Below are 23648 nucleotides of genomic sequence, written 5' to 3' on the forward strand. Positions count from 1 at the left end.
ATTGAGCCGATTGAATGTGATTCTCGCAGAATTATGGATCAGGGTTTCCTATTTTCTTTTCTTTTTTTGTTAAATCCGTCATTTGAGTTTCACGGGTGCGCCCGTAGCATACAAACAGATGCATCCTAACGAAACTCAATAAACCAGCAGCTAAAATACAGTTATGAACAATGTTAAACGTTATTCTCAGAGAGAAATAAATCGATTCTGTCCCCGAAATCCAACTTTTGTGTTAGTTTCAAATATCTCTGAGCATCACGGGTAAAATGTCCCACACTCTCTCTCCCCTGCCTACATTTAGTTTGCTGAAGTCTGGACATCCTAATCTAACCCTTATTATTTATTTAGCTGCTGTACAGGATGCCTCCGGTGACGTTCGATGGAATACGTCATTGTGCGTCATTGTTACCATTTCCTCGCGACTCCCTTTGCACGTTTAACTTAATGCACGTGTCCTAATAACCACGTGGACTTATTACGGCCTCATAATGTCACTGCTCTGATTAATTCCCGGGACCCAGAGAGCTTTCTGTTCTCTCGACGCGATTATCTAATGCGCTCTGCGCTCGCAAGGCGCATGCGTGCTGATAACCAGCTGCTAGCAAGCCGGGGCAGCTGAATCAGAGATGAAATTTGAATTGTGAGATGTCGACTTTCAGTTACTTCCGTGTTCGCTCACATTCTAACGGAAACGGAAAATAGTCTCACCCCTCAGGGATCCCAGTTCCTCTTAAAGTACTGTTAACCTTATAATGTCAAACACAGCTGACTAAGAGCATGAGGATGGCCAGTGGTGAAATGAAACACAATACATTTACTGAGTGAACAGGTCATCAGCCTCACAGGGCAAACACCGACGACCACCAACACTCACCTTCACACCTACGACCAATTTTAGAACCACCAGTGAACCTAACCCCACTAACTGCATGTCTTTGGACTGTGGAAGGAAGCCGGAGAGAACCCACACAGACACGGGGAGAACTCCACACAGAGATGCTGGATTCAAACCCAGGACCTTCTTGCAACAGTGCTAACCACGAAAACCACCCTGCTTCCTTAAATATGATAAATACTTCTATAATATGAAACTTTAAACATTTTACAAATATTGTAGGCCTACATTGTGCTTCGTGCCATCTATTATAAGCGTTTAGTTTGCTGAATCATTATTACTGAAATTACCCAGCAGTATGTAAGTCATGACGTTTTTTCCTCCGTGGGTTGATCATCTTGTCATGTGAAAACTCTCTGCTGATGCTCTATCAGGAGGTGGCTCGTGGTTTTAACGTCATATCTCTGTCCTCTTGTTTACACCTTCCTATACGTGAAAATATATTTTAGCTGGATTCAGAACCAGCTTCCGGCTAGTGTTTGTGATCATGAGCGTCGCGTGGAGCTGTGGAGCGTGTCCGGTCTCCTTTAGGTGCCGTTTATCTGCCTTCTACTGATTTCCGCTCGTTAGCGTCTCGCCACGGTCCCGCAGCGATGTGCGGAGAAGGGGACGAGGCGCAGGACGACTGCGGCTCCCGGGAGGAGTGGACTCTGCTGTTCTGGACCTCCGTGGCCGTCGTGGTTCCGGTCATCATCACGCTGTGGTGCAGCGCACAACGCTCCAAGAGGAAATCGCACATGAAGGATTTCTTTCGCAAGAGCAAGCACGGCTGGCACTACACCGACCTGTTCAACAAGCCCACCTACTGCTGCGTGTGCTCCCAGCACATCCTGCAAGGCGCTTTCTGCGACTGCTGCGGCGTGTGCGCCGACGAGCAGTGCCTGCGCCGGGCCGACCGCAGCCTGTCCTGCAAGGAGATCATGGCCCCCTCCAGCCCCGAAGGAGCCATGGAGCATCGCTGGGTCCGCGGAAATGTGCCTCTGGCCAGTTACTGTGCTGTATGCAAGCAGCAGTGTGGGACCCAGCCGAAACTCTGCGACTTCAGGTAGCGTAGCTGGACGAGAACCGCTGAAGGGATGCAACAGATGTGCAGCCGTGTTTCTGCAACCAAAAGCCTCTTTTTACACCCACGAGTTAAAAGAAAAATGATCAAGTTTCCTGAGTTAGAGCTGGATGATAAAAGACCTCACTCTTTACTGTGGTTATTTAGTCTTCTTTATATTTGTAGATTGGTTTTTAATCACATCGATTTCTTCTTCTTTAGAATTTTAAATCTGGGTTTTCTCACGACTCAACATGACTTTAGGGTTTACATGTAATAACGGAACCACCTCTAATGGGCTCCTGCTGCTGTTCAACATAGCAAATTTCAATCTTAAAAGACCCCACCTCAGCATGACACTCATGCCCCGCTTTGTGAGCAGTTCAGGGTCTTCCTTTCATTGGCAGTATTTCTTTTTATGTGCTTCATCACCTTTCTTATAGTTTCGCTCCCCCTGCTCCTCCTTCAGGTGTGTGTGGTGCCAGACCACAGTGCACGATGACTGCATGGAGAGCTTGACGGATGGAGACGTGTGCGACTTGGGCGAGTTCCACAACCTCATCATCCCCCCTCACTACCTCTACCGTGTCAACAAGCTGCGCCGCAGGCACCCCGACGAGTACAGCAAGGTGTTGAAGTCACGACTGGCCTCGTCATAGTGCTCCTATGTCGGGTGCTCCGGGGATGTTTTAAAAATGCGTTTTCTGCTTGTATCTTGTAGCTCGGCTCTTCCTGTGGCAGCGGCTGGACTCCAGTGTTGGTCTTGGCTAACACGCGTAGTGGGAACAACATGGGGGAGGTGCTGCTGGGGGAGTTTCGCACCCTCCTCAACCCGGTGCAGGTCAGCTTGCAGCTCGCCTGCATCTTTTGTCTCAGTGAGAGCAAACTTTGTCATTGCTCTTTTTCAGATCCTGGAACTAATCTTGTTTTCTGCTTCACCTCCAGGTGTTTGACCTATCTCAGCTGACTCCTTCCAAAGCCCTCCAGCTGTGCACCCTCCTTCCCCCCGGCAGTGTCCAGGTGCTGGTGTGTGGAGGTGATGGCACGGTGGGATGGGTGCTCGATGCCATCGATGCTATGAAGCTAAAGGTGAGACGTCTCTGCGCTCAAGAAAAAAGAGCGATCTTTCTTTTACACATTACTTCTTCGCTTTGACACTTTTCTACTTTCTTTTGTCAGGGCCAGGACCAGTTCATCCCCAGGGTGACCATCCTGCCTCTGGGGACAGGAAATGACCTCTCTAACACTTTAGGCTGGGGAGCTGGCTATGCTGGAGAGATCCCCGTGGAGCAGGTTCTCCGTAACATCCTCGATGCTGAAGTGGTGAAAATGGACAGGTGAGCGGTGTTGATACTGATGACAGGTACTCCTCAGGATCAGTCAGAAATGCCTGAACAGACTGATCAGGTTCACCAGTCTTTTTAAAACTGTAGTCTCTTAGGTATTTGGGGAATTAAAACACCCTGTGTCCTGTGTCTTTGGCGACTATATCTATACAAAAGCGGTCAGATGTGTCTTCTAGTTGACGGCTAGTGTTTACATTTTCTTTCTATGTTAGGAAATTAATTGGTGAGTCACTTTGACCACTGTCGATCCTCAACATCATGATCATCCACTAGCTAACCCCTAAGATGTACCCTACTTTATTGTCCTTTTTGAGTTGAATAGGATCCATACCTTTAACCATAACCATGAACTCATCAAGAAAGTATTTACTAATGTCATAAATCAAGGGGTACAGCGTTTGTTATTCTCGTAGAAAACTTAAACCTCGGTTTCTGGCACAGTTTAGCCTCCTTCCAGAGGTACTTGGGTGAGAGGGTAAAGTACGAAAAGGTCAGAACTCCAGCAACAGTTGCTGAATATGAAAAAACTTTACTGGGTAACATGTTTCAGCTTGGGGCCTTCTGTAGGGTCGTCATCAGGTGGCTGTAGCTCATGTTCAGTCAGTGGTGTGGGCTTGTAGTCATTTACACTGCAAATCAGATGTGGTCAAATGCGTCTCACTTGACCTCGAGAAGTGGTTTGAGTGGCTGGGTCACATTGTGTCCTCATGGTTGTTTACATTGGATTTAATGTTTTCCACTTGTGATCTGATGTCACAAGCTGCACTTTCAAAAGCATGTGATTTACAAATGAAAAGGACATTTGTGTTTTATCATTTACGCTTAAAAAATTAGAGCTGTGTAATGTTATTACAGTCAGCATGAGTACCGAGACGTGAGGAAATGTAAATAGTCCAAATAGAAATAAAACTTTGATTCCTGAAATCCAAAGTTTTGACCCGTTTGTGTTTGTTTTCATTCCGCTAAACACCTTCATGATTATTTTCAGATGGAAAGTCCAGGTAGCATCAAAAGGCGTCTACTTTCGTAAACCAAAGGTGAGTTTTTTCTCTCTGTGCTGATTGATGAACACCGATGTCTTTCGTGACATGTTAATGCCTGACCCGCGGAAGCACTCAGCTGTACTATAAAGCAGACGCTGGATTTCCTCCTCAGGTTCTGTCCATGAACAACTACTTCTCTGTGGGGCCCGACGCTCTGATGGCGCTCAGTTTCCATGCACACCGTGAGAAAACGCCCTCCTTCTTCTCCAGCCGCATCATCAACAAGGTCCGTAATTTGAATAAACAAAGCAGGCTCAGGGTTTAAATATGAATGCAAAAACCTCTTAATCCTGTAACTGTTTTTGTTATTTTTGTTGTTTTTTTTGGTAGAGACATAAAGATGCAGCTTCATTTTGTAGTAATGAGTACTTTCCTCTTCCCACAGGCTGTGTACTTCCTGTATGGCACCAGAGATTGTTTAGTGCAGGAATGTAAAGATCTGGATAAGAGGATCGAGGTACGGTGGACTTGTGCACGTGATGAAGCATTATGCAAATTTTGTTTTAAGCTCATAAAGAGAATCAGAGTCACTGTAAGTCACTGCCATATCAAGCTTTCTCTATAAATGTGAATTGGTTGTCCTGTGACTTCAGCAGGGGGCAGAGAAACCAGTGTCTCATCTAGAGATGGACCGATCCGATATTACGTATCGGTATCGGTCCGATACTGACGTAAATTACTGGATCGGATATCGGAGAGAAATAAAAAAATGTAATCCGATCCATTAAATATCAAAAAAGCACCTCACAAAACTTGCGACATGGCGTAACTCGGCTCATAACCGTAGCATGTCGGAGCAGCGTGCTCACGTGATAGAGTGGCTGTGTGTATTTGGAGCCTCGCTACCAAACCAGCATTTCATCTCCAATGACGTTATCCCAGAGAGAAGTAACGCAAGTGTGTAAGTTCATCTCTGAATGTTTGTAAAGCATTCCCGTGTTAAGCTTAACAACTGATATATGGAGCGACAGCCTGTCCTGCTGCTACTTCAACCGTGAAACTGATCAATGATCAGCTGATTGGCTTTTCTGTCGCGACTCCGTCTCTCTTGTTTGTTTTTGGCCCACTTCGCGCCAGAAAGAGGAAACCAGCGGCGGAACAACAGCAGCACGTTTAAGCTTGATAAGCTGTTGTTAGGATTTATTTAATATTACTTTCTACACCAGGATCCTTTTCTACGCAGCTGACGGCTGGTAACTGTGCAGGGGCGGATCTAGCAAAGTTTAGCCAGGGGGGCCGATAGGGCATTAACAGGGAAAAGGGGGCACAAAGACATACTTTTCTTTCTTATTCTCATTTAAAATGTCTAGCTTTTAATAAATAATTATCTGAATCTTACACCCAAAGTTTTAATCTTATGTAAAACATATAGAAGTCCATTACTGTATATAGTAACTGTTAAGTCTAATACACCCTAGTAAGCTATACTACTTTTTCCTTTGGGAAGGTACCATCTGCGCAGTCTGCAATTATGTTGAAGAAAGATGTTGAATCTATTTAATTATTCTTGAAAAATAATTTATTTCTGTGTATTTTTTTTCCCACACTGCATCAAATTAAAGTTGATTACGTCGATTAAGCATCATGAGGTGGAAGGTTGGGGGTGGTTCCTTATTTATTTATTTTTGCTGGGAGTTTGCAACCCTGTTAGTTAGGTTGCTTAATATTTCTGCTAAGGACTCTTTAAAATACCAGAATAGGGAGGATGGAGCAGGTTTAAGTTTATTAGATTGATCAGTTTTGCTGAACTAAGAAATAGTTGTGTATTAGTGCAGTGTATTTTTTACATACAGGTATAACAGAATAGCTTTAGTGTTGTTGTTTATTTAAACTTGAGTATGATCTTATACAAAATGCAGCAATATATTTAAAAAAACAGTTTTATTGATTAAAAAACACTATATCGGATTCATATCGGTATCGGCAGATATCCAAATTAAAATTAAAACAGCGTCTGTATATAAGCCGACTGGTCCCAGTGTTGCCAAGTCGGTCCAAAAGCTTCTGATGAGACATGAAAAGAAAGTTCCAAAATACAAACATGTGAATTTACTTTAGAAATAATTATCTTCACACAGGATTTGAATCCTTCTGTCCTCTGCTCACTTGCGATTAGTCAGAGTCTCCTGTCACAGAGCCCAAAGACGCTGTGCAGGAATCCAGTTCTTTATCAGATCCCGTACAGTTTGCTGAACGGGTGTTTAGATGTTTTTGGTGCTGTTATGTAGCCAAGCTTTAATAAAAATTCACACTTTCCTTGATTACACTTTAATGAAAATGCAAAGGTTAAAAAAACAACCTGACAGCTTTTCAATTATAGGTTTCAAAATTTCAGAATCAAGAAGTGTTAATTACTCAGCTTTGCAGGTGCTGAAGATGTTTATTTTAACTTTAGTAAGAGCCTTGTTTCCAGTGCTGCCAGTAATAATGCTAATCTAATTAATTTGTTTATTTAATGTGTAAAAACAAATTAGATATTTTATAGTCAGCACTGTCTCATTTTTCTTACCTGGTTGATGTTTTCTATGTTTTGATCAACGTTTTCAGACATATTTGCCCATTTTGAGGTGGTTTTACTGACAAATGTCTCCATCAGTGTGTATCGTAGCTACAGCTCTTTAATATAAGACATTGTAAGAGAGATCCTTATTAAAAAATGTTTTTTATAACACATAAAGATTTGTGAAACATTTATGTGTGTTTGCATGTGTTCCTGCCACAGCTGGAACTGGATGGGGAAAGGGTGAAGCTTCCCAGTTTGGAGGGCATCATAGTCTGTAACATCGGCTACTGGGGCGGAGGCTGCAGGCTGTGGGAGGGTATGGGAGATGAACCGTGCCCCCCTACCCGGTAGGTCATTTAAGAGCATATTGGTCAGGAAAATATAAACGGTCCATCTGGCACCGACTGCTTCAGGTTACTATGGAAAGTAAGCATGCTATTTCCTGTCTCTGCAGGCTGGATGATGGCCTGTTGGAGGTGGTGGGTGTGTTTGGCTCCTTCCACTGTGCGCAGATCCAGGTCAAGCTGGCCAACCCTGTACGGCTGGGACAGGCTCACACTGTCAGAGTAAGGCTTCCTGTTTACCTCATTTACTGGCCACGCAGAACGACAGTAATTACTTTTCACTGCCATTCGCCTCAATCCAATCTAATTGTGACTAATCTGATTAGGCTTTTGTCACTGAGCTCCTGCATGTGTCCATTTACCCTCGATTGATTTCACCTTCATTCATTCTCCTTTTACATTGTGACATAAAGAGCGTTCATTAAAAAATTCACTGTTAATTAAGGCCTTCACACACCAAGCATGTAGTGAAAAAGCGATGCGTTTTTGCAGAATAGATATCCTGATGCATGCTTTTGAACATATTTCATGATATCAGGGAGTGAGTTGAGAATAATTTTATTTTGTGCAATATCTGCACAGATTTTACACACCTGGTGTGTAAAGCCTTAAGATTACAGCAGCTACTTTCAAACATCATTTTGTAAAAACTATAAATGCACACACCTGTGTGTGGATTTGCCTTTGCTGCTAGAGCGTACCCACAACAACAAACTCATTTTACTGGTATTTGAATACCTCACATATTTAACTACATAAATATTGTAACTGTGGTGATATTTTGTACGCAGGCAAAAAAAAGTCCAATGTCCAAAACTTGAAAGTTGTGTTTTACGGTTTATTTATCCAGTTTGGCAAGCAACAAACAAAGATCCATTTTATGTTGTTTCCTGCTGCTTCTCCAGCTCTGGAAAAAACCACAGGCCCACCCCAGTGCATGCTGGTCCTATACTACTGTCCTTTTACTTACAGAAAATGGCCTTACAGTTCTTCCTGTCTGACTTACAAAGATACAAAACAAAAAATTAAGCAATTATTAACCTAAAAATAAACCTTGTAAATAACCCAAGATAAAAAGTAAACCAAGAACAAAAAAAAAAGGAAAAAAAGAATAAATGGCTCCAGCACTGCACAGATTTTACACGCCCTGCTGTGTAAAGCCTTAAGATTACAGCAGCTACTTTCAAACATCATTTTGTAAAAACTGCAAAGGCGCACCTGCGTGTGGATTTGACTTTGCTTCCAGAGTGCACCCACAACAACAAACTCATTTTACTGGTATTTGAATATCTCACATATTTAACTAAATACATTTTAAAAGCATCGCTGCTAACTGAGGGTGTAGGTAATGGAGGAACAGAGTTATAGATGAGAAGAAAAATAATCTATATCAGTAACATTTTTTGTTTTGTTTGCTCTCACAGGCTTCAATCAGAAGAATTAGAAATATGGCTTAAAATACTGCTATTAATGGCCAAATCCAGTGTTTGCCTAAGCTTGCTCTGAAGCCCCCTGGTGGGCTCTGAAGGTACTTTAGGGTGGCACTTACACATACCTTCCAAAAAAAAATAAAAATAAGAGAATACATATAAAATCTTTCATATAAAAAATAAATACTGATTTAAAAAACAGGCTGTTAATGTCGAGGAAAGCTTTAAACTGGACTGTTGCCAATCTGATCTGAAATTTAAAAAAAAAGAACAAAGATGAAAGTTACTGATTTTAGTCTCACGTTGAGTTGTTATTATTAAAGGTAATAAAGTAAACCTTTTCTGAGCTACACATTTGTATTATTGGATTCTACTGGAGTAGCTTTGCATTAATCACAGTTCAAAATAAGTCTTATTTATCTTATACATGTCTCCCTATAAGTCAACTGTCTTCTGATTGGCTGTCTCTCCTAAACAGAAGGTTTGTACATCTGTGTTCACATCTGGAGCTGTGTGCCTGTGTGCTATATATGGTCATCTACAGAGCCAATAGTAGAAAAAAAAACCTGAAACAGTGATCACTTTTATATACATAGATTTAAAAATTTGGTCGTGTTTAGCATGAGCACCCACTGTTGTACCAGTATGTATACTTGATCGCTATTTAGACTGTGAATGTTTGGGCTAAGCTAACCTATAGGCCTACGTATGATTTAGCTAACATTTTTTCATTGTGCGCTGCTCTTCCATCTCCAGCTGGTTCTGAAGAGCTCCACGATGCCCATGCAGGTGGATGGAGAGCCGTGGGCGCAGGGCCCCTGCACCATCACCATCACCCATAAGACCCAGGCTTTTATGCTGTACCACAGCGCAGAGCAGACGGACGATGATGACGATGAAACCAGCGCCTCTGAGACGGAGAGCCCAACTCCTCACGACTCACCCAGGGCGGCGGGGCCGGCGTCTGCTCGAGCGTGACCCGCCGCAAACATCGTGTGACGTGAAGCTCTTGTTATCCTCGTTACTTATTTCTGCCTAGTTTGCATTATTCCCTCCTTTGCATTAGTCTTCCTCCTCCGAGGTCTTTGTAGTCACATCGTGATGATTAGAACAGACGTTTTAATTTAGAATCTTTTCAGAGAGCTCACAGACGGAGAAAGATTAGTTTGTTACTGAGCTGGCGTGAATTGTTTCTTCGGTCTTTTATCTACACACTCCCCTTTTAACTCAGAGCTCAGGCAGTCTCTCCTTGGACAGATTGCTCTTTAATTGCACTGATCCTCCGCGCCATAGATAATCTATAGACGACGATACTGTATTTATTACTCTGTATTTACAATTGAATTCTCCGTGCTGCCCTGCAGGTATCGGTGAGCCATTCTAACAGGTTGCCCAGGTTTAACCGACCCCTAAAAGCCATGTTTAAATCAACAGCAGGTGATGACGTTGTGTTTGTTGAGAGAACAGCAGGTTGCGCTGTCTGGTTGATGCTTTATTTCCCACAAATTTTGTATTCCACAAAAAGCACAAAAGGTGAAAGACCTGCGTTTGCTGGCAGGCCCCAGTGGCTCATGTGTCAAATGTGTTATGGTCTTTGAGGATCCTCATCGTCACACTGCTGGCAGGTTTTTAGTCACACAGGCTTTGAAATGTGTGGACTCGATGGGGCATGGACTCTGATAAAACCGCAGTGTGTTATCAATCAGCAGACATCAGTGTTTACGTTAAAGTGCACTGCCATTTGCCAAACTGTTAAATTATAATACGTTAAAGTGTATAAACTATGGTTAACATTCCTGTATGAGCTACAGGAAATAGCCAGAGTTGCTGAGGCCTGTTTGGGAAGTACTGCCAAGTAGACGTAGTTTAGTGGGTCCATTTTGCCTTCATTTTGAACCGTTGTTTTTCCTCTGTTTTGCTCCTGTTTACATATTTTGTGTTGCACTTTTTGGCATTTACACTGATAAGTACCTTAAACTGCCCAGGATGTTGACCTTTGATGTTACTGCTGATCGTCGTAATAGCTGCTGTTGAGATTATGCTCCCATTAACCCAAAAGTCACCACAAGGTGGCCCACTTAAGACAGTATTTCTGTAGACAGGATAATAGAGTGGTCTTCATATATATTAGGATCATTACACGCATGTACGTATCCATGTAATGTTCAGGTGAAATACTAATTCCTGTTTATTCTGTACTCAGTAGAATTTCTGCAGGAGGACTTTTCTGTTTCTGTGTTTTGCTGTTTGAGCTGGTCTGCTGCGAGGAGTCATATCAGGAATGTCTGTAGCTGTTAGTTAGTGCTTCGTTTTGAACCCGGAGCTGCTCCGAAGGCTGAACAGGGATACGAGTTTTGCCGCGCGATGCCTACTGCTTTCAAAATATGCACCTCCCTGGCAGTTAACCAAACCGCATGGTTTCATCGCCCTCTATTTGTTTGGCGAATGTTGTCGCTCAAGGACACCTGCTTGAACTTTTACCTTGTCATCCATGTTTACCAGAGCTGTCTGTGTTGCACTGAATTCTGCTTAAATGTGACAGGGTTTTAAAGCCACTAGGTCCTTAGCCACGCTAGCATCATGCTTCTAGTATATTTATAGAGAAAACACCCTGCTTTTTGTAGGAGTCACTACAGTTTTGTAGAGAAAGTCATCTCCAATGAATCCTAATGTTTGGTTGATTTAGAGCACTTCAGATCATGATGTGATACTCAAAACAGTAAAACTAAGTGTCTGTCTCAGGCTCAGCTACAGTTTTCAAACTCCAAACACAACCTGAGAAATGTTAGCATGATGCTAATTCTATATATACTTTTGTTTATAGAGAATTAGCATAATTAACATAGCAGGAACAACATGCCAACATCCTTGCTTGGAGCTGAATACAGCTGCAGTGGGTGTCATGGCTGCATCAGATACACATATTTTCAATTAAAATTTAATATTATGAAACGTGAATTAGACTGCTGATTCCACCAGCGTTTCTGTAACTTTAGCTCAATCTTACCAAACATATAAAATATGGACGTTGGTACTGTCATGTCACCTAAATTTTAGCATTTGGACTTTTTGGTTATTTTGAGCCAGAAGTCGCCATATTTGTATGAGAGGGTGAAGTGCCACATTTTTAGCTTGATTACCAAGTTCTGTGTGTAAATACTGTTACATTTAATCATTAATTATTATTAGTATTATTATTATCATTGTCTTGCTCTCTTCCACAGCAGTTCTTTGTCCTGTCTTTCCCCCCATACACCTAGCTGCTCGCTGCAGGTTTCTTCCTGTTAAAAGGGAGTTTTTCCTTCCCACTGTTGTCGTGCTTGCTCATAGGGGGTCGACTCAGTTTTCTCTGTACACTTTAGGATCTTTACTGTTGAATCTATAGTGCTTTGCTTTGAAGCGACTGCTATCTAGATTTGGATTTGGTTCTACATAAATAAAATTGAATTAAATTAGTAATTAAATATTAGTGCAACATGCAAAAAACAGCCCTTATTATGACATGCTTTTTAAAAATTATTATCATTGTTATTTATTTACAAATTTAAAAAAAATATAATTAAGTTATAAAAAGTGAAGCACAACCTTCTTGGATGGACTGTAGCAGCAAGCTAAGTTATATGTAAGATAACTGCAGTGAAAAGATTACATGCTCAGTGTAACTACATTTTCCATCGCATTAATCCGATTATCTGAGGTAAAGTCTAGAAGACAGCGATTGTTTACAGCCGTCTGTGTTGACATCCACCTGTTACAGCGCTAACAAAGCAAACTATAAGCCTTAATAAAATTCACCCGCTGCACAGCTGTTATGAAACCCTCCACATTTTTTCTATCAAGCTGTGAACGTGTTTTCTTCTGCGGCAACGCTGGACACTCGAACACGGCACTCTCGTTTGAATAGAGCCTCAAGTGGTCATTCAAGGAACTGCACTCCCTGTGATGCTAGCGCGGCTAATGAACTTGTTTGGGAGATATGACTGTGACATTAATGGTTGTTTTGAATTCTGCCAAGTCATAGCTTATAGTTTATTATTTATGAAGACACAGAACAGTATTTATTTAGAGTCTAAGGCAAATTGAGTGAAGCTGTGCAGCTGTCCATCACTGGGATTAGATTACTAGAGCTCAGCTTTTGCATTTGAAATTCAATTGTTACATTTCACTGTGTTGTGTGTACAAAAATGCTGTTGATATTACTTCGTTATTGCATATTGGAATATAGCTATTTCTTTTTGACATGGGTAAAATTATAATAATTATAAAGAGTGAGAGACATCTGCAGAAAACACAAAAATCACAAATTTTTATTACAAGATGACTCCATTAGAAAAACAACAGAAAAACTTTAAACACAGAAACGCCATCTGAGGGGGAGGAAAAAGCTTTTATCAAACAATCAAGTCAAACAAAGCTGTTTACAAAAAGAATCGTAGCGAGGGTTTGATGGGTTACTACTACTACAGGTGAGAGAAACTCATTTTGATTGAAATGAATGTAATGAAGCGATCTTTTGAATTTGATGACATTCCCATAAATATTTTCATATATAAACCAACTGTGTTTGTCTCTTTATTCACTTTTATGTAGACATCTGAAAAGCAGCAGCCATGATCTCTGGTCAAAGATTACAACAGCAGCTACATACACACTAACAAACATGACACATGATGTTTGAATTCGTTAATCATTCACCAGTTTTGCAAACACTGATAAAGAGACAGTTTGAAACAGCAGCTACAACACTTACACTGTGTTTTGTGCTGACCTTTATTCACGTAATATTCATCTTGGATCCTTTTAATCATCAAATCATTATTTAAAAAGGAAACATTGGGTGTCATTTTTAAGGTTCTGATCTAAAGGGAGAGGATCCCAAACTCTTTAAGAAAAACAAAACTGATGGTCTCCACCAAGGCCAAGATCAAGTGTTAATGCAAGTGTTAATCACACATCATCCAAGACTAAACAAAGCTGTAATAAAAATAATAATAATAATGATGATGGTGATGATTGCACAGCACTTTTAAAGACAGAGTTAAAAGAGCGGTGTGGAACAGTTCAAAGAACCTGACCAGAAATCGGAGGCTAACTGCTCCAATAAGGTCTCAGCAGGTCTGTAATTCTACTACTACTAATAATAATAATAATACTAATACATTTTATTTGAAAGTACCTTTCAGAAGACTCAAGGACACTGTACACAGCAGAAAATTAGAAAGCAAGCATAAAAGCAGACAATTTACAAAATCATAAAACAGGGTTAAAATAGCAGAATGGAAAAGGTTACGTGGGATAAGCTATTTTGAACAGGTGAGTTTTGAGTCTAGACTTAAAAAGAGAAAAGGAAGTGACATTTCTTATGTCAGGAGGAAGGGAATTCCAAAGTCAAGGAGTAGAGCAGCTGAAAGTGGCAAGATGAGGGGAGGGGACAGAGAGAGAAAGAGAAGAAGAGGATCTAAGACACCCTGATGGAATGGTGATCTGAACCAAATCAGAGCGATATGGAGGGGAGAGATGATGACTAGCCTTAAATGTATACAAAAGTATTTTAAAACTGATGCGATATTTGACCGGGAGCCAATGAAGCCGCTGTAGGACGGGGGTGATGTGGTGAATAGAAGGGGTCCTGGTGATAATACGGGCAGCAGAGTTCTGGACATGTTTGAGTAAGACCAAAAAGAAGTGAATTACAGTAGTCAATCCGCAAAGTAACGAGGCTATGAACAAGAATGGCGAATGAACATGGTGGCATGTGGAGTGAGACAGTTGCACAGTTGGAAATATGAAGACTGCGTGACATTATTGATGTGTGAATTCAAAGATGAAGTTAGTTAAGTATGAGTGGAGTTGTGTGCCAACTACCTTATCTAATACAGGAAAGAGACTGGCTTTCTAGAGCTTTAAATGTTGTTAATAAATTTTAAATTAGAATCTGATAGATGGTAAATGGTCTGTATTTGTATAGTGCTTTACTTGGTCCTGAGGACCCCAAAGCGCTTTACACTATACACAATCATCCACTAGAGCTGGGCAATATAAGATTTTTTCATATCACGATATGTTTTTTTCATTTCAGGCGATAACGATATCTATCACGATATAAGCCAAATAACTATATTTGTAAGATTTAAATGTGCCGTTGCTCACAAGTAAAATGTGAAATAATCAGCAGCTTGTTTTTATTTAAATATTTATTTCCCATAATAAGTTCAACAGGGTAGATGTACTTAAGGAACATGCGACTTTTTCAGATAAATAAAGGCAAATATTGCAAACTACACAAAAGGCAGCCGCTAAAGCGTTTAAGTTTCAAAATAGAACAAACGAAACAGGCTACTAAATTGTCAATTCCACTTAGAAACAAAATATTAATTCTAAAAATAAATCTTAGTTTGTTTTACAGAAGAACAGACAAAACTGACTAACTTTTGTTAATATCAAATAAACTGAGAACTAAAAGGAAATTCTCAATCTCTCTTTGTTGTATAGCTTAGCTTTTCAAACAGTTTTAACAGTTACTTTAGTCTGACAAAAGCCGAATGACGAATTAGCGCTTCCAGTCAGAGATTGAGGCTGACTGAATACACACGTACACAGGTATTTTTTAAAACGGAGATTTTCCGTTTTCGTTTTAAAAAATAATCCCGTCCACACATAAAGGGAGAAATGAAGGAAAACGCTGCTATGAACATGCCAAAGCAGCAGGTGGCGCTAGATTCCTAACCGTGTAGAAATGTTGGCCAATCAGAAGTCTAGAAGCCTCGGTGGGAAAAAGTAAACAAAGCTGGGGCATAGAAGCAGAACAGAGTCGTATGTGTGGAGGGACAGTAACTGTGTGTATATGTAAGCATTTAAACACTGCAGAGAGTAGAATTAACAGTAACAGTATTGTAGAAATTCATTTCACCGAAACAATAACGTGGCGCACAGTGTGACATCAAAAAATGCGCACACCTTTGACGCTGCGTTTTCTCCGTTTTTCTAGTCCACACATAAATGCAAAAACGGAGTTTTCAAAAATATCCACCCTGGCCGGAGTTTTTAAAAATCTCCATTTTCAGTGACCAAAAACGCCGTTTACGTGTGGACGGAAGGTGCAAACGGATAGAAAAATTTGCGTTTTCAAAAATACCCAGGTACGTGTGGACGTAGCGCATGCACCAGTTTATTGTATTTCCAGACTTGCTTTCGGCACAATTTACAGTGCACGCTACTCTGTTTTTTGTCAGACTTGAAATAGCCGAAATACCTTCACACTACGGAACTTCTATGGCTCTTCCGTTCGACAATCTCTCCGGCATTGGAACCATCATCTGTTTTCTCTTCGGTAACCTTCGGTCACGCTCGGTTGATTTTTCTAGTCGGCACACTCATTTCCTCCATTACCCGGGCGGTACGGTGGCTGGCTGCTTCCCAAACAAATACACATGTGCGGCTTGGCACTTGTGCTGTACGTAACAAGTCACGTGACGTGACGCTGCGGCTGTGATTGGTTCGGCTCTGCGCTACTTAATTTGGATTGGCTGTTCTTTTTTTTTTTTTTTTTTTTTTTAAGAGGACAAGAGCGGCGAGGTCTATCGCGATAGTTTAATTTTTCTATCGAGAAAAAGTTATATCGCGATACATATCGTTATCGTTCTATCGCCCAGCTCTATCGCCCAGCTCTATCATCCACCCATTCACACACTGGTGATGGCAAGCTACAGATAGATATATACACAAATCTCATAATGCATTCAGGCTTCAGATTAAAATCAAATATTGGTTCTACTTCTTCTGATTTCTATGAGGACGCGAGTGTTGTGTTCCTGAAGAAGCATGGCCTTTGGGTTTATCTTTCTTGGTGAAATCAGATCCTTTCCCGGATCCTGAAGACTTATGCCCTCCAGCAGCGCTGTGCGGCCTCCTGTCTGGATCTGAAGTAAAACATAGTAGTTAGTCAGTTGTCTTTAATGTAGGATGCGCACCACTTGCTAAACAAATCAACAAACAAATAACACTCCTACACAGTTTTTATGTACAAAATACAATAATCCCTTAAAACTATACACCGCGCAGAGAGTGAGGTTTGCACCCAGAGTGCTTCTTGTTGTATGTGTCCTGTTTATTTAATCAGTGGAATCGTGTTGTTATTCATCATCTGATTGGCAGGCTGACATTTTTTAATAACGCATGAGGATTTGATTCATACTTGATTTCTCAGAAGAAGCATGGCCTTTGGGTTTATCTTTCTTGGTGAAATCAGATCCTTTCCCAGATCCTGAAGACTTATGCCCTCCAGCAGCGCTGTGCGGCCTCCTGTCTGGATCTGAAGGAAAACACAGTAGTTAGTAATTTGTCTTTAATGTAGGATGAGCGACACTTGCTAAACTAATCTGATTTAAATTTATTAAATATCAAAAAGCAGAGAAACCCATGGTCAGATCAGAAGCTGGAACCTTTTCTGGAAGCATTTTTGTTTTAAATATCACAATATAGTTTGCACACAGTTTTGTCACATTTGACCTCTCACCTCACTGCTACATTTCACATCTGCCTTCCTTTCAAGTTGACTGCAAAATGTGCTTTAATTTAAAAAGAAATACTGAAAAAAAAATACTGTCAAGAGAAACAGAATGAGCTGATGATTTATGCTGCGGTATACAATTATATAAGCCCAAGTTTTACATGGCCAGTTATTTACAAATGAATACATATTAGCCATTAGCTCCTCCTATATAGTTCTTAAGTACAAAATGGAATAATCCCTCAAAAGTAAACACCGCCCAGAGAGTGAGGTTTGCACTCAGAGGGCTTCTTGTTATGTGTACTGTTTATTTAATCAGTGGAATAGTGTTGTTATTGATCATTTGACTGGCAGTCTGACATTTTTTATAACACATGAGGATGTGAGTGCTTCATACTTGATTTCTCAGAAGGAGGATGGCCTTTTGGTTTATCTTTCTTGGTGAAATCAGATCCTTTCCCGGCTGGTTTACCTCCTCCAGGAGCACTGTGCGGCTTTCTGTCTTGATCTAAAGGAAAATATGCAAAACGTCTTCCACAGTTAGTCGGTTGTCGTTAACACAGGAGATGTGCAACGCGTCCACTAATCTGAACTGTACACAGGCATACTGAATTACATTTTGTCAGGTTTAAAATGAACAGTGTGAATGCTAGAATTACTATAAATGTTTGATTTGTGAAGTTGCTTTTAAAGGCACATTTACGAACCCAACATACAACATCTGCTCAATGAGAAGCTGTTTTTATTGGAAAGGTTCCAGAACTTTGGTTACTGCTGCTGTTAACTTCGCTGTCGAGGACTGCTGCAGACACGCACGGCACACTGAACTGTAATGTACACAGTGGTCGCAGACGCTGCAATTCCTCGCGCCTCCGGCTGAGCCGCTGTCTCCATCGACGGGGAGGCAAACATTGCAGGAGGCGTTGGATCCAGGGAAAAATATCTGCATATGTATGTATATGTGTGTGTATGTATGTCCAGAGTTTAGCTGAGACAGTGTCCTTCACCCTGCCAGGCTAAGTAAACAGTCTTCCAGCCAACCCCGGTGGCCTTGCGTAGGATAGGAAGAACAGTCTGTTATCAGGGTGTTTTTGTTCAGATCCAGCCTTGAGACCACAGCTGGCGCTGAAGTGGTAGCCGCATGAAATGATGGTGGTTTTTACTTTAGTGCAAACAACTCATTGGAATTTCAAAGCTGTTCTAACAGTCCGACACTGGTCTCTCAATCTCCCGTTGGAGAGCCGTGAGCTTCTCCATGATGTTGTCATTCTTGCGCTCAAAGAGCAGATTCTGAGGACTCACGACCGCTGTGAGCTTCTCAAGGATGTGACCCAATGTTCGCTCAGAGGTCTTATTCTGAGTGTTCACGGCAGCCTCAAGCTTCTCCAAGATCTTATCCGTGCTGCGCTCAATGAGCCCATTTTAAGAACTCACGACTCATCCCATCATTTCAATCACAGCGGGCAGCCTTGTGGGGGTTTGAACAGCCGATTCCGCTTTCTTTAATCTTCGATAAGCCAGGGCCAAGCCAGCTCCGATCAGCAAAAACCCTGTTATCATGGTTCCGAAAAGGTAGATAACTTCAATGTCCTCGATCGACAGTCCCGCCAGGCACACGACCCTCCAGTTATGCCACCCGTCCATCGTGTATCCAGCAGGGAAAGTCCCTCCAGGACACTCAGGCTCACCCGAGCTCAGGCTTCTCGTTGAGAAGAGGGTGTCAATTTCATTCAGGGACCAGTTGATCAAATCCATAATTCCTCTTTTTTTTATGAGGACTTATCACTGTTATCAATGGTGTGCTTTTTATTGCAGTTAATCAATTGAGTGTTCTTAAACTTTGGGTCCAAACATTCATTTGGATATTATTTTGACGTGCGCCAACCAACCTAAACATTTCAGAGTAAGCACTCCTCATCATGGCAACAGCACTCCCCATCAGCAGTGGTCTCCCCCACCAGGAAGATTTGCCACACCTTTAAAACTGCTTAGGAGCAGATTGAAGAACATAATAAAGTTCAGCCCATCGACTTAAACTCCAAACTCCACAGACCAAAATCCAGCTGAGCATCTGCAAGAACAAGCTGAATCTTTCCAGACGCCACGGCAAACACAAATGTGTCACAGAGCTGCTTTTGCACCACAATGAGGATCTACACAATACTGGACAGGTGGCTTTAATGTTACGGTCGATCAGTTTATGACCTCAATTTTAATAATGACTGCCAGGAATGAAGACAACACTTTGGCACAAGGCTCGTTTTGACATGTGTCTTTTATACTTTGAAAGTTTAAATAATTTATGATGGGTTTACTGGTTATGGGAGGACTCGGCCTCAAAGTGCTTCTTGCCTAATAGCTTGTAAAAGTGCCTAGCTGCATTCTATTACTGCCAAACCATGAAGGACATCTACAAATGTCCGTAAGCTTCTGCGTGAGTATGGGCGATGAAGTAAGGTAATTTTAGAACCAATCCCTGTCTAGGTCTTCACCCACCTTCTTCACGTGTTTAACTGACTGCACGATCATGGTTGTCTTTCAGAACAGAGACATGCCCAGTGGTAAGTTGTTAAAACACTAAATGCACTATCAGATTGATCGAGTTTGGCTTAAGCACACTGACTTTTAGTAGATATGATTTCATATCAGGCTGAAATAAAACAAAGGTGTTCCTTCAATGTGTGTAACAATACTGTTTATTAAAAAAAATGGGGCTTCATCTTCCTTCTGTCTTTCATCATTTATAAGCTGGCTTGCAAAGGGTAGGTATTATGTGTCATTGAATTTTTAATTAGCTGTTAGGGCACCAATTAATTAACACATTGTCCCGTTTGTGGTGATTGGAGACTAAGCTGTTTACACAGACATATATGATTTTTGTCATTACAGACGTGTGTGTGTGTAAGAGAGAGATTTTAGGTTGTATCTTACTTGTGTTTTGTTGGGCATAAAATCGAGGTTGCCCAAAATGTTGCAATCGAGGTTGGGCCTGTGGATAATGGGGTGGATTCCATCTTTGCTGTGGTCTAATAAAAACGGGGATAGGAACCGGCTGGTAGTACGGCTGGATGGGTGGACTGCTCAGTGGACTGTGGAACGAGGGGTTGCTTCTCTGCTGAGGCGCTGCTGAGTAATGAAACAGTGAAATGAGAACGCACTCTGAACATCTTTATCACACTGTAAAGGATCACGTGTCACAAAGTGCTTGTAATGTTTTAAATAGTTTTCACGTATGTGCTTGAGGAAGGAAATTAACGATATTACAATATGATTTGCAGTATTTTAAATAAAAATGTAACATACGTTTTTTTACACAGTGTGCCTTCTCTTGCAAATACGCTCAAATAACAAGTGCAGGGAGGTGTAGTCAGTAATTATAGCTGTACAACAAGACCACATTATCGTACGTGTATTATTAACATGAGATCATCTTTAAAATTATAGTTACAGTGAATACCTGTATCACACTAGGAGATAGTCAAACTGGCAGATGTTTTCAGATACTCTTTCAGTTCACATGTTACTGTATTCAAATATTATCCTATAATAACTCCTCGCTGATATAAACTTACCAGAATTTGGCTGGGATTCACTACCTCCAGCACTTTCTGGTCTGGAGGCAGGAGCTGCTGTTTCACCTGTTAAAAACAAAGGTTACATTTAAAGAGTGCTTCCCAAAATACTTCCCAAGAAACAGTCACCACTGAAGAAGAATAAATTCATGAACATTTAACAGAAAATCCTCAACAGTATTTTCCACAAGACACAAACTCACCAGAATCCCCAAATGCACCAGTGTTAAGATCTGCATCAGAACGTGAAAATGATTGGCTTCGTTAATCTTTTAGAATATGAATCCAAATTTACATTTTCTGCTAATGCGTGCCTGCACACAGACCTGCTTTAAAGAATGGTAATCTGGCCTCAACTGGCTGTTTAAGCATCGCCATCAGAGTCTCCCTCAGGGCTGCAGCAAAGCTCTGCGTCGCTATCACCTTCTTGGAGTCCAGATTGATTCGAGGCACGTGAGGCTCAAACTTTACAACTTTGGGCAACACAACTGAAGCCTGTGGGGGGGAAAAGAAAGGTTTTTATTTAAACGTCCTAATTATTTAACTTAACCACGCCCATTCTATCTTATTCTTTAGTTTAAGTTTTCCACGGGTGTTCGTCTCACCTGTAGAAAAGCCGAGGTTTGGGATTGACTCAGCAGCCTGTTGATATCTTCTCTGGCTTTTCCCATCCTATTATAGTTTTCGTCGAACTTCTTTGTGAGATCCCGAAGTTTCATCTGACCGAGCTCCAGCTCACGGTCCACCTCAGTTTGGGCCTCGCGTTCATCTTGAGCCAAGATGTCCCTCATCTGCTGATAGACAGCTGCGAGTGCCGTCTTTCTTTTGTTTGCTCCATCCTGGAACAGTAACAATAAGATAAGATATGACAACAGTGAGTTTTTCATAGTTACTGCCAGCACATTTACTTTGTCTCTGTATGACATGTGGAAATTACCTTCAGCATACTCTGCATGTTGTTCATTTGAAACACAACATTTTCAGTCTTCTCCATTTTCTCATTCAGCAAACCCAACTTGTCTCTGAGGTCAGACTATAAGAACAGACACAGAACAGCTTAAGTGCACAAATTCCATACAGACACTGCTCAGAGGGCCTGGAGAACTTTGCAAGTAATGCTTTGACTGCATGTCCACCATCTGCATTATTCCATTATTTCATTTTTCAACTACATCTTACATGCGGAAATGTTTTATATTGTTAAACTTTATTTATAATGAGGTCATTCTTATCTGTTTCTAGTGTTGCCTTGACTAGAGATCAAAGCAGACACAGCTCAATGCCTGGCATACGACACTAAGAAAAACTTGTTAAAGCAAGGAAGACTTGAACTTGGCTGTCATTTACAAACAGTTGTACACAAGGGTCCCTTTTCAGGTATGAACCCACTTCCATCTTTTTTATACAGATGGAATGTTTCCTCTCCAGGAAGTCAGCTGACTGCCATCTTTGTTTAAAGATATACACACCAACATATTGATTTATAATATTACAAATTAAATAAGTTAAAACATGTATGAATTAAGGAGAAACAGTTAACTCTGTACATAAGTCAGTGTTTAATACAGTACAATCGTCAATGTGAATGCAAACACACCTCCTTCAGGTTCCTCTGCTCCTCCGGAGTTAAGAAGGAGCATCCTTTGTGGATATGCTGGAGGCAGAAGCTGCAAATCAGACGGTCATGCTGGCTGCAGAAGAACTCCATCAGCTTGTGGTGGTCGGAGCAGATGCGCTCCGACAGGTCCCCGACAGGCTCGCTCAGCTCGTGGAGATGGAAGACGGGGTTTTCCCGGTGAGGGCGCAGGTGCTCCTCACAGTAAGACGCCATGCAGGTGAGGCAGGTCTTCGATGCTTCTGCTTCCATGCAGGTATCACAGCGGATGACATCGTCTTTCTCCGCTTCGCTCTCTTCTTCGCTCTCTTCTTCTCTCTCCTCTTCGCTCACTTCTTCGCTCTCCCCTTCGCTCGCTTCTTCGCTCTCCCCTTCGCTCGCTTCTTCGCTCTCCTCTCCTCTCTCCTCTTCGCTCTCATAGCCTCTCTCCTCTTCGCTCTCCTCTGCAGTCAGGTTGTCTTCGCTCTTGCTCGATCTCAATTTAAAGGTCTCCACGACGGCGATGAGGACCGTGTTTTTCTTCAGCTCGGGTTTGGTGTCGAACACGGTTCGACACTGAGGGCAGCTGTACGAGTCCTCCCAGCTGGCGAGCAGGCAGTCCTGGCAGAAGTTGTGTCCGCAGGGGATGGTCACCGGACAGTCAAAAGTGCTCAGACAGATGCTGCAGGTCAGCTCATCCTCCAGACTCATGATAGAAAACTGAGACTCGTCCACTTCGGCCATGATGGGACTGATGCGAATGAAGCTGCGAGGCACAAACGAAACTTATCATTACAGCAGATAATCAACGAAGGCCAACCCCTCCTGTAGTTAAACAACAGCAAACGCACTCGCACCAAAACTCAGAACAGCCATTTTACTGCAGTAAAGTTCATGACGTTGCACATAAATAACCACTAACAAAGAATCCACGCGGAGCTGCTGCTGCAAAACAAAACGCTGCAGACCGCTTTATACTCACAGGCCTCTGCTGCGCGTGATGAAAACTAGATTTTCTTCTGGCTATAGAAAAAACAGTCTTCCTGCTTGCGTAACAGGACTCGTGATACAGGTACCACCCTCCGAGCGCACGTCAGAGCCAAATAATTTTTTTTTATGAACACATTCTGATTCTCGCTGTGAGAAATAAATGAGTTATTTCTCATCCCTTTTTACACATTCAAAACATTTTTTAAAATGGAAAACGGTGAAAAAGTCTGTTCGAAGAGAGTCGTGTGCCCGCTTTAACCTAAAACGTACCTGCTCCTTATGCCACCTGTCCTTCTGAAAAGAAAGACATGTTTTTTTCTTGTCTTTTTTTTTTACTAGTAATAATCACTGGTGAATTCAGAAGACATCTTTTTAAAACT

The 23648-nt window shown here is 41.6% G+C and overlaps 2 protein-coding genes across 4 annotated transcripts; one reads left to right on the forward strand and one right to left on the reverse strand.

Moving 5' to 3' along the window:
* The first annotated feature begins 1205 nt into the window (after positions 1 to 1205).
* Positions 1206 to 13157, forward strand: dgke (diacylglycerol kinase, epsilon). Its single transcript, XM_040033383.1, has 11 exons — positions 1206 to 1940; positions 2407 to 2566; positions 2659 to 2778; positions 2883 to 3026; positions 3117 to 3274; positions 4272 to 4320; positions 4439 to 4552; positions 4712 to 4783; positions 7049 to 7176; positions 7284 to 7395; positions 9360 to 13157. Exons 1-11 carry the CDS (start codon positions 1489 to 1491, stop codon positions 9579 to 9581), a joined length of 1731 nt encoding a protein of 576 aa, XP_039889317.1. The 5' UTR covers positions 1206 to 1488; the 3' UTR covers positions 9582 to 13157.
* On the reverse strand, positions 12972 to 23375 carry LOC120734542 (E3 ubiquitin/ISG15 ligase TRIM25-like). Of its 3 annotated transcripts, XR_005696029.1 has the most exons (12): positions 23261 to 23375; positions 22282 to 23044; positions 21622 to 21717; positions 21290 to 21523; positions 21011 to 21179; positions 20888 to 20917; positions 20685 to 20750; positions 20044 to 20238; positions 17510 to 17620; positions 16798 to 16914; positions 16282 to 16522; positions 12972 to 14627 (listed from the first exon to the last, which is right to left on the reverse strand). XR_005696029.1 is itself a non-coding variant. In XM_040033381.1 (11 exons), exons 2-11 carry the CDS (start codon positions 23020 to 23022, stop codon positions 16374 to 16376), a joined length of 1905 nt encoding a protein of 634 aa, XP_039889315.1. In that variant the 5' UTR covers positions 23023 to 23044; positions 23261 to 23375; the 3' UTR covers positions 16220 to 16373. The 3 variants fall into 3 exon arrangements, 2 of the variants coding, with proteins under 2 accessions (XP_039889315.1, XP_039889314.1); XM_040033381.1 differs by lacking the exon at positions 12972 to 14627 and having other exon boundaries at positions 16220 to 16522; positions 20044 to 20235; XM_040033380.1 differs by lacking the exon at positions 12972 to 14627 and having other exon boundaries at positions 16220 to 16522.
* Between the last annotated feature and the right edge of the window lie 273 nt (positions 23376 to 23648).

This window comes from Simochromis diagramma, unplaced genomic scaffold (assembly GCF_900408965.1).
Source record: "Simochromis diagramma unplaced genomic scaffold, fSimDia1.1 OVJJ01000571.1, whole genome shotgun sequence".
Classification (NCBI taxonomy): domain Eukaryota; kingdom Metazoa; phylum Chordata; class Actinopteri; order Cichliformes; family Cichlidae; genus Simochromis; species Simochromis diagramma.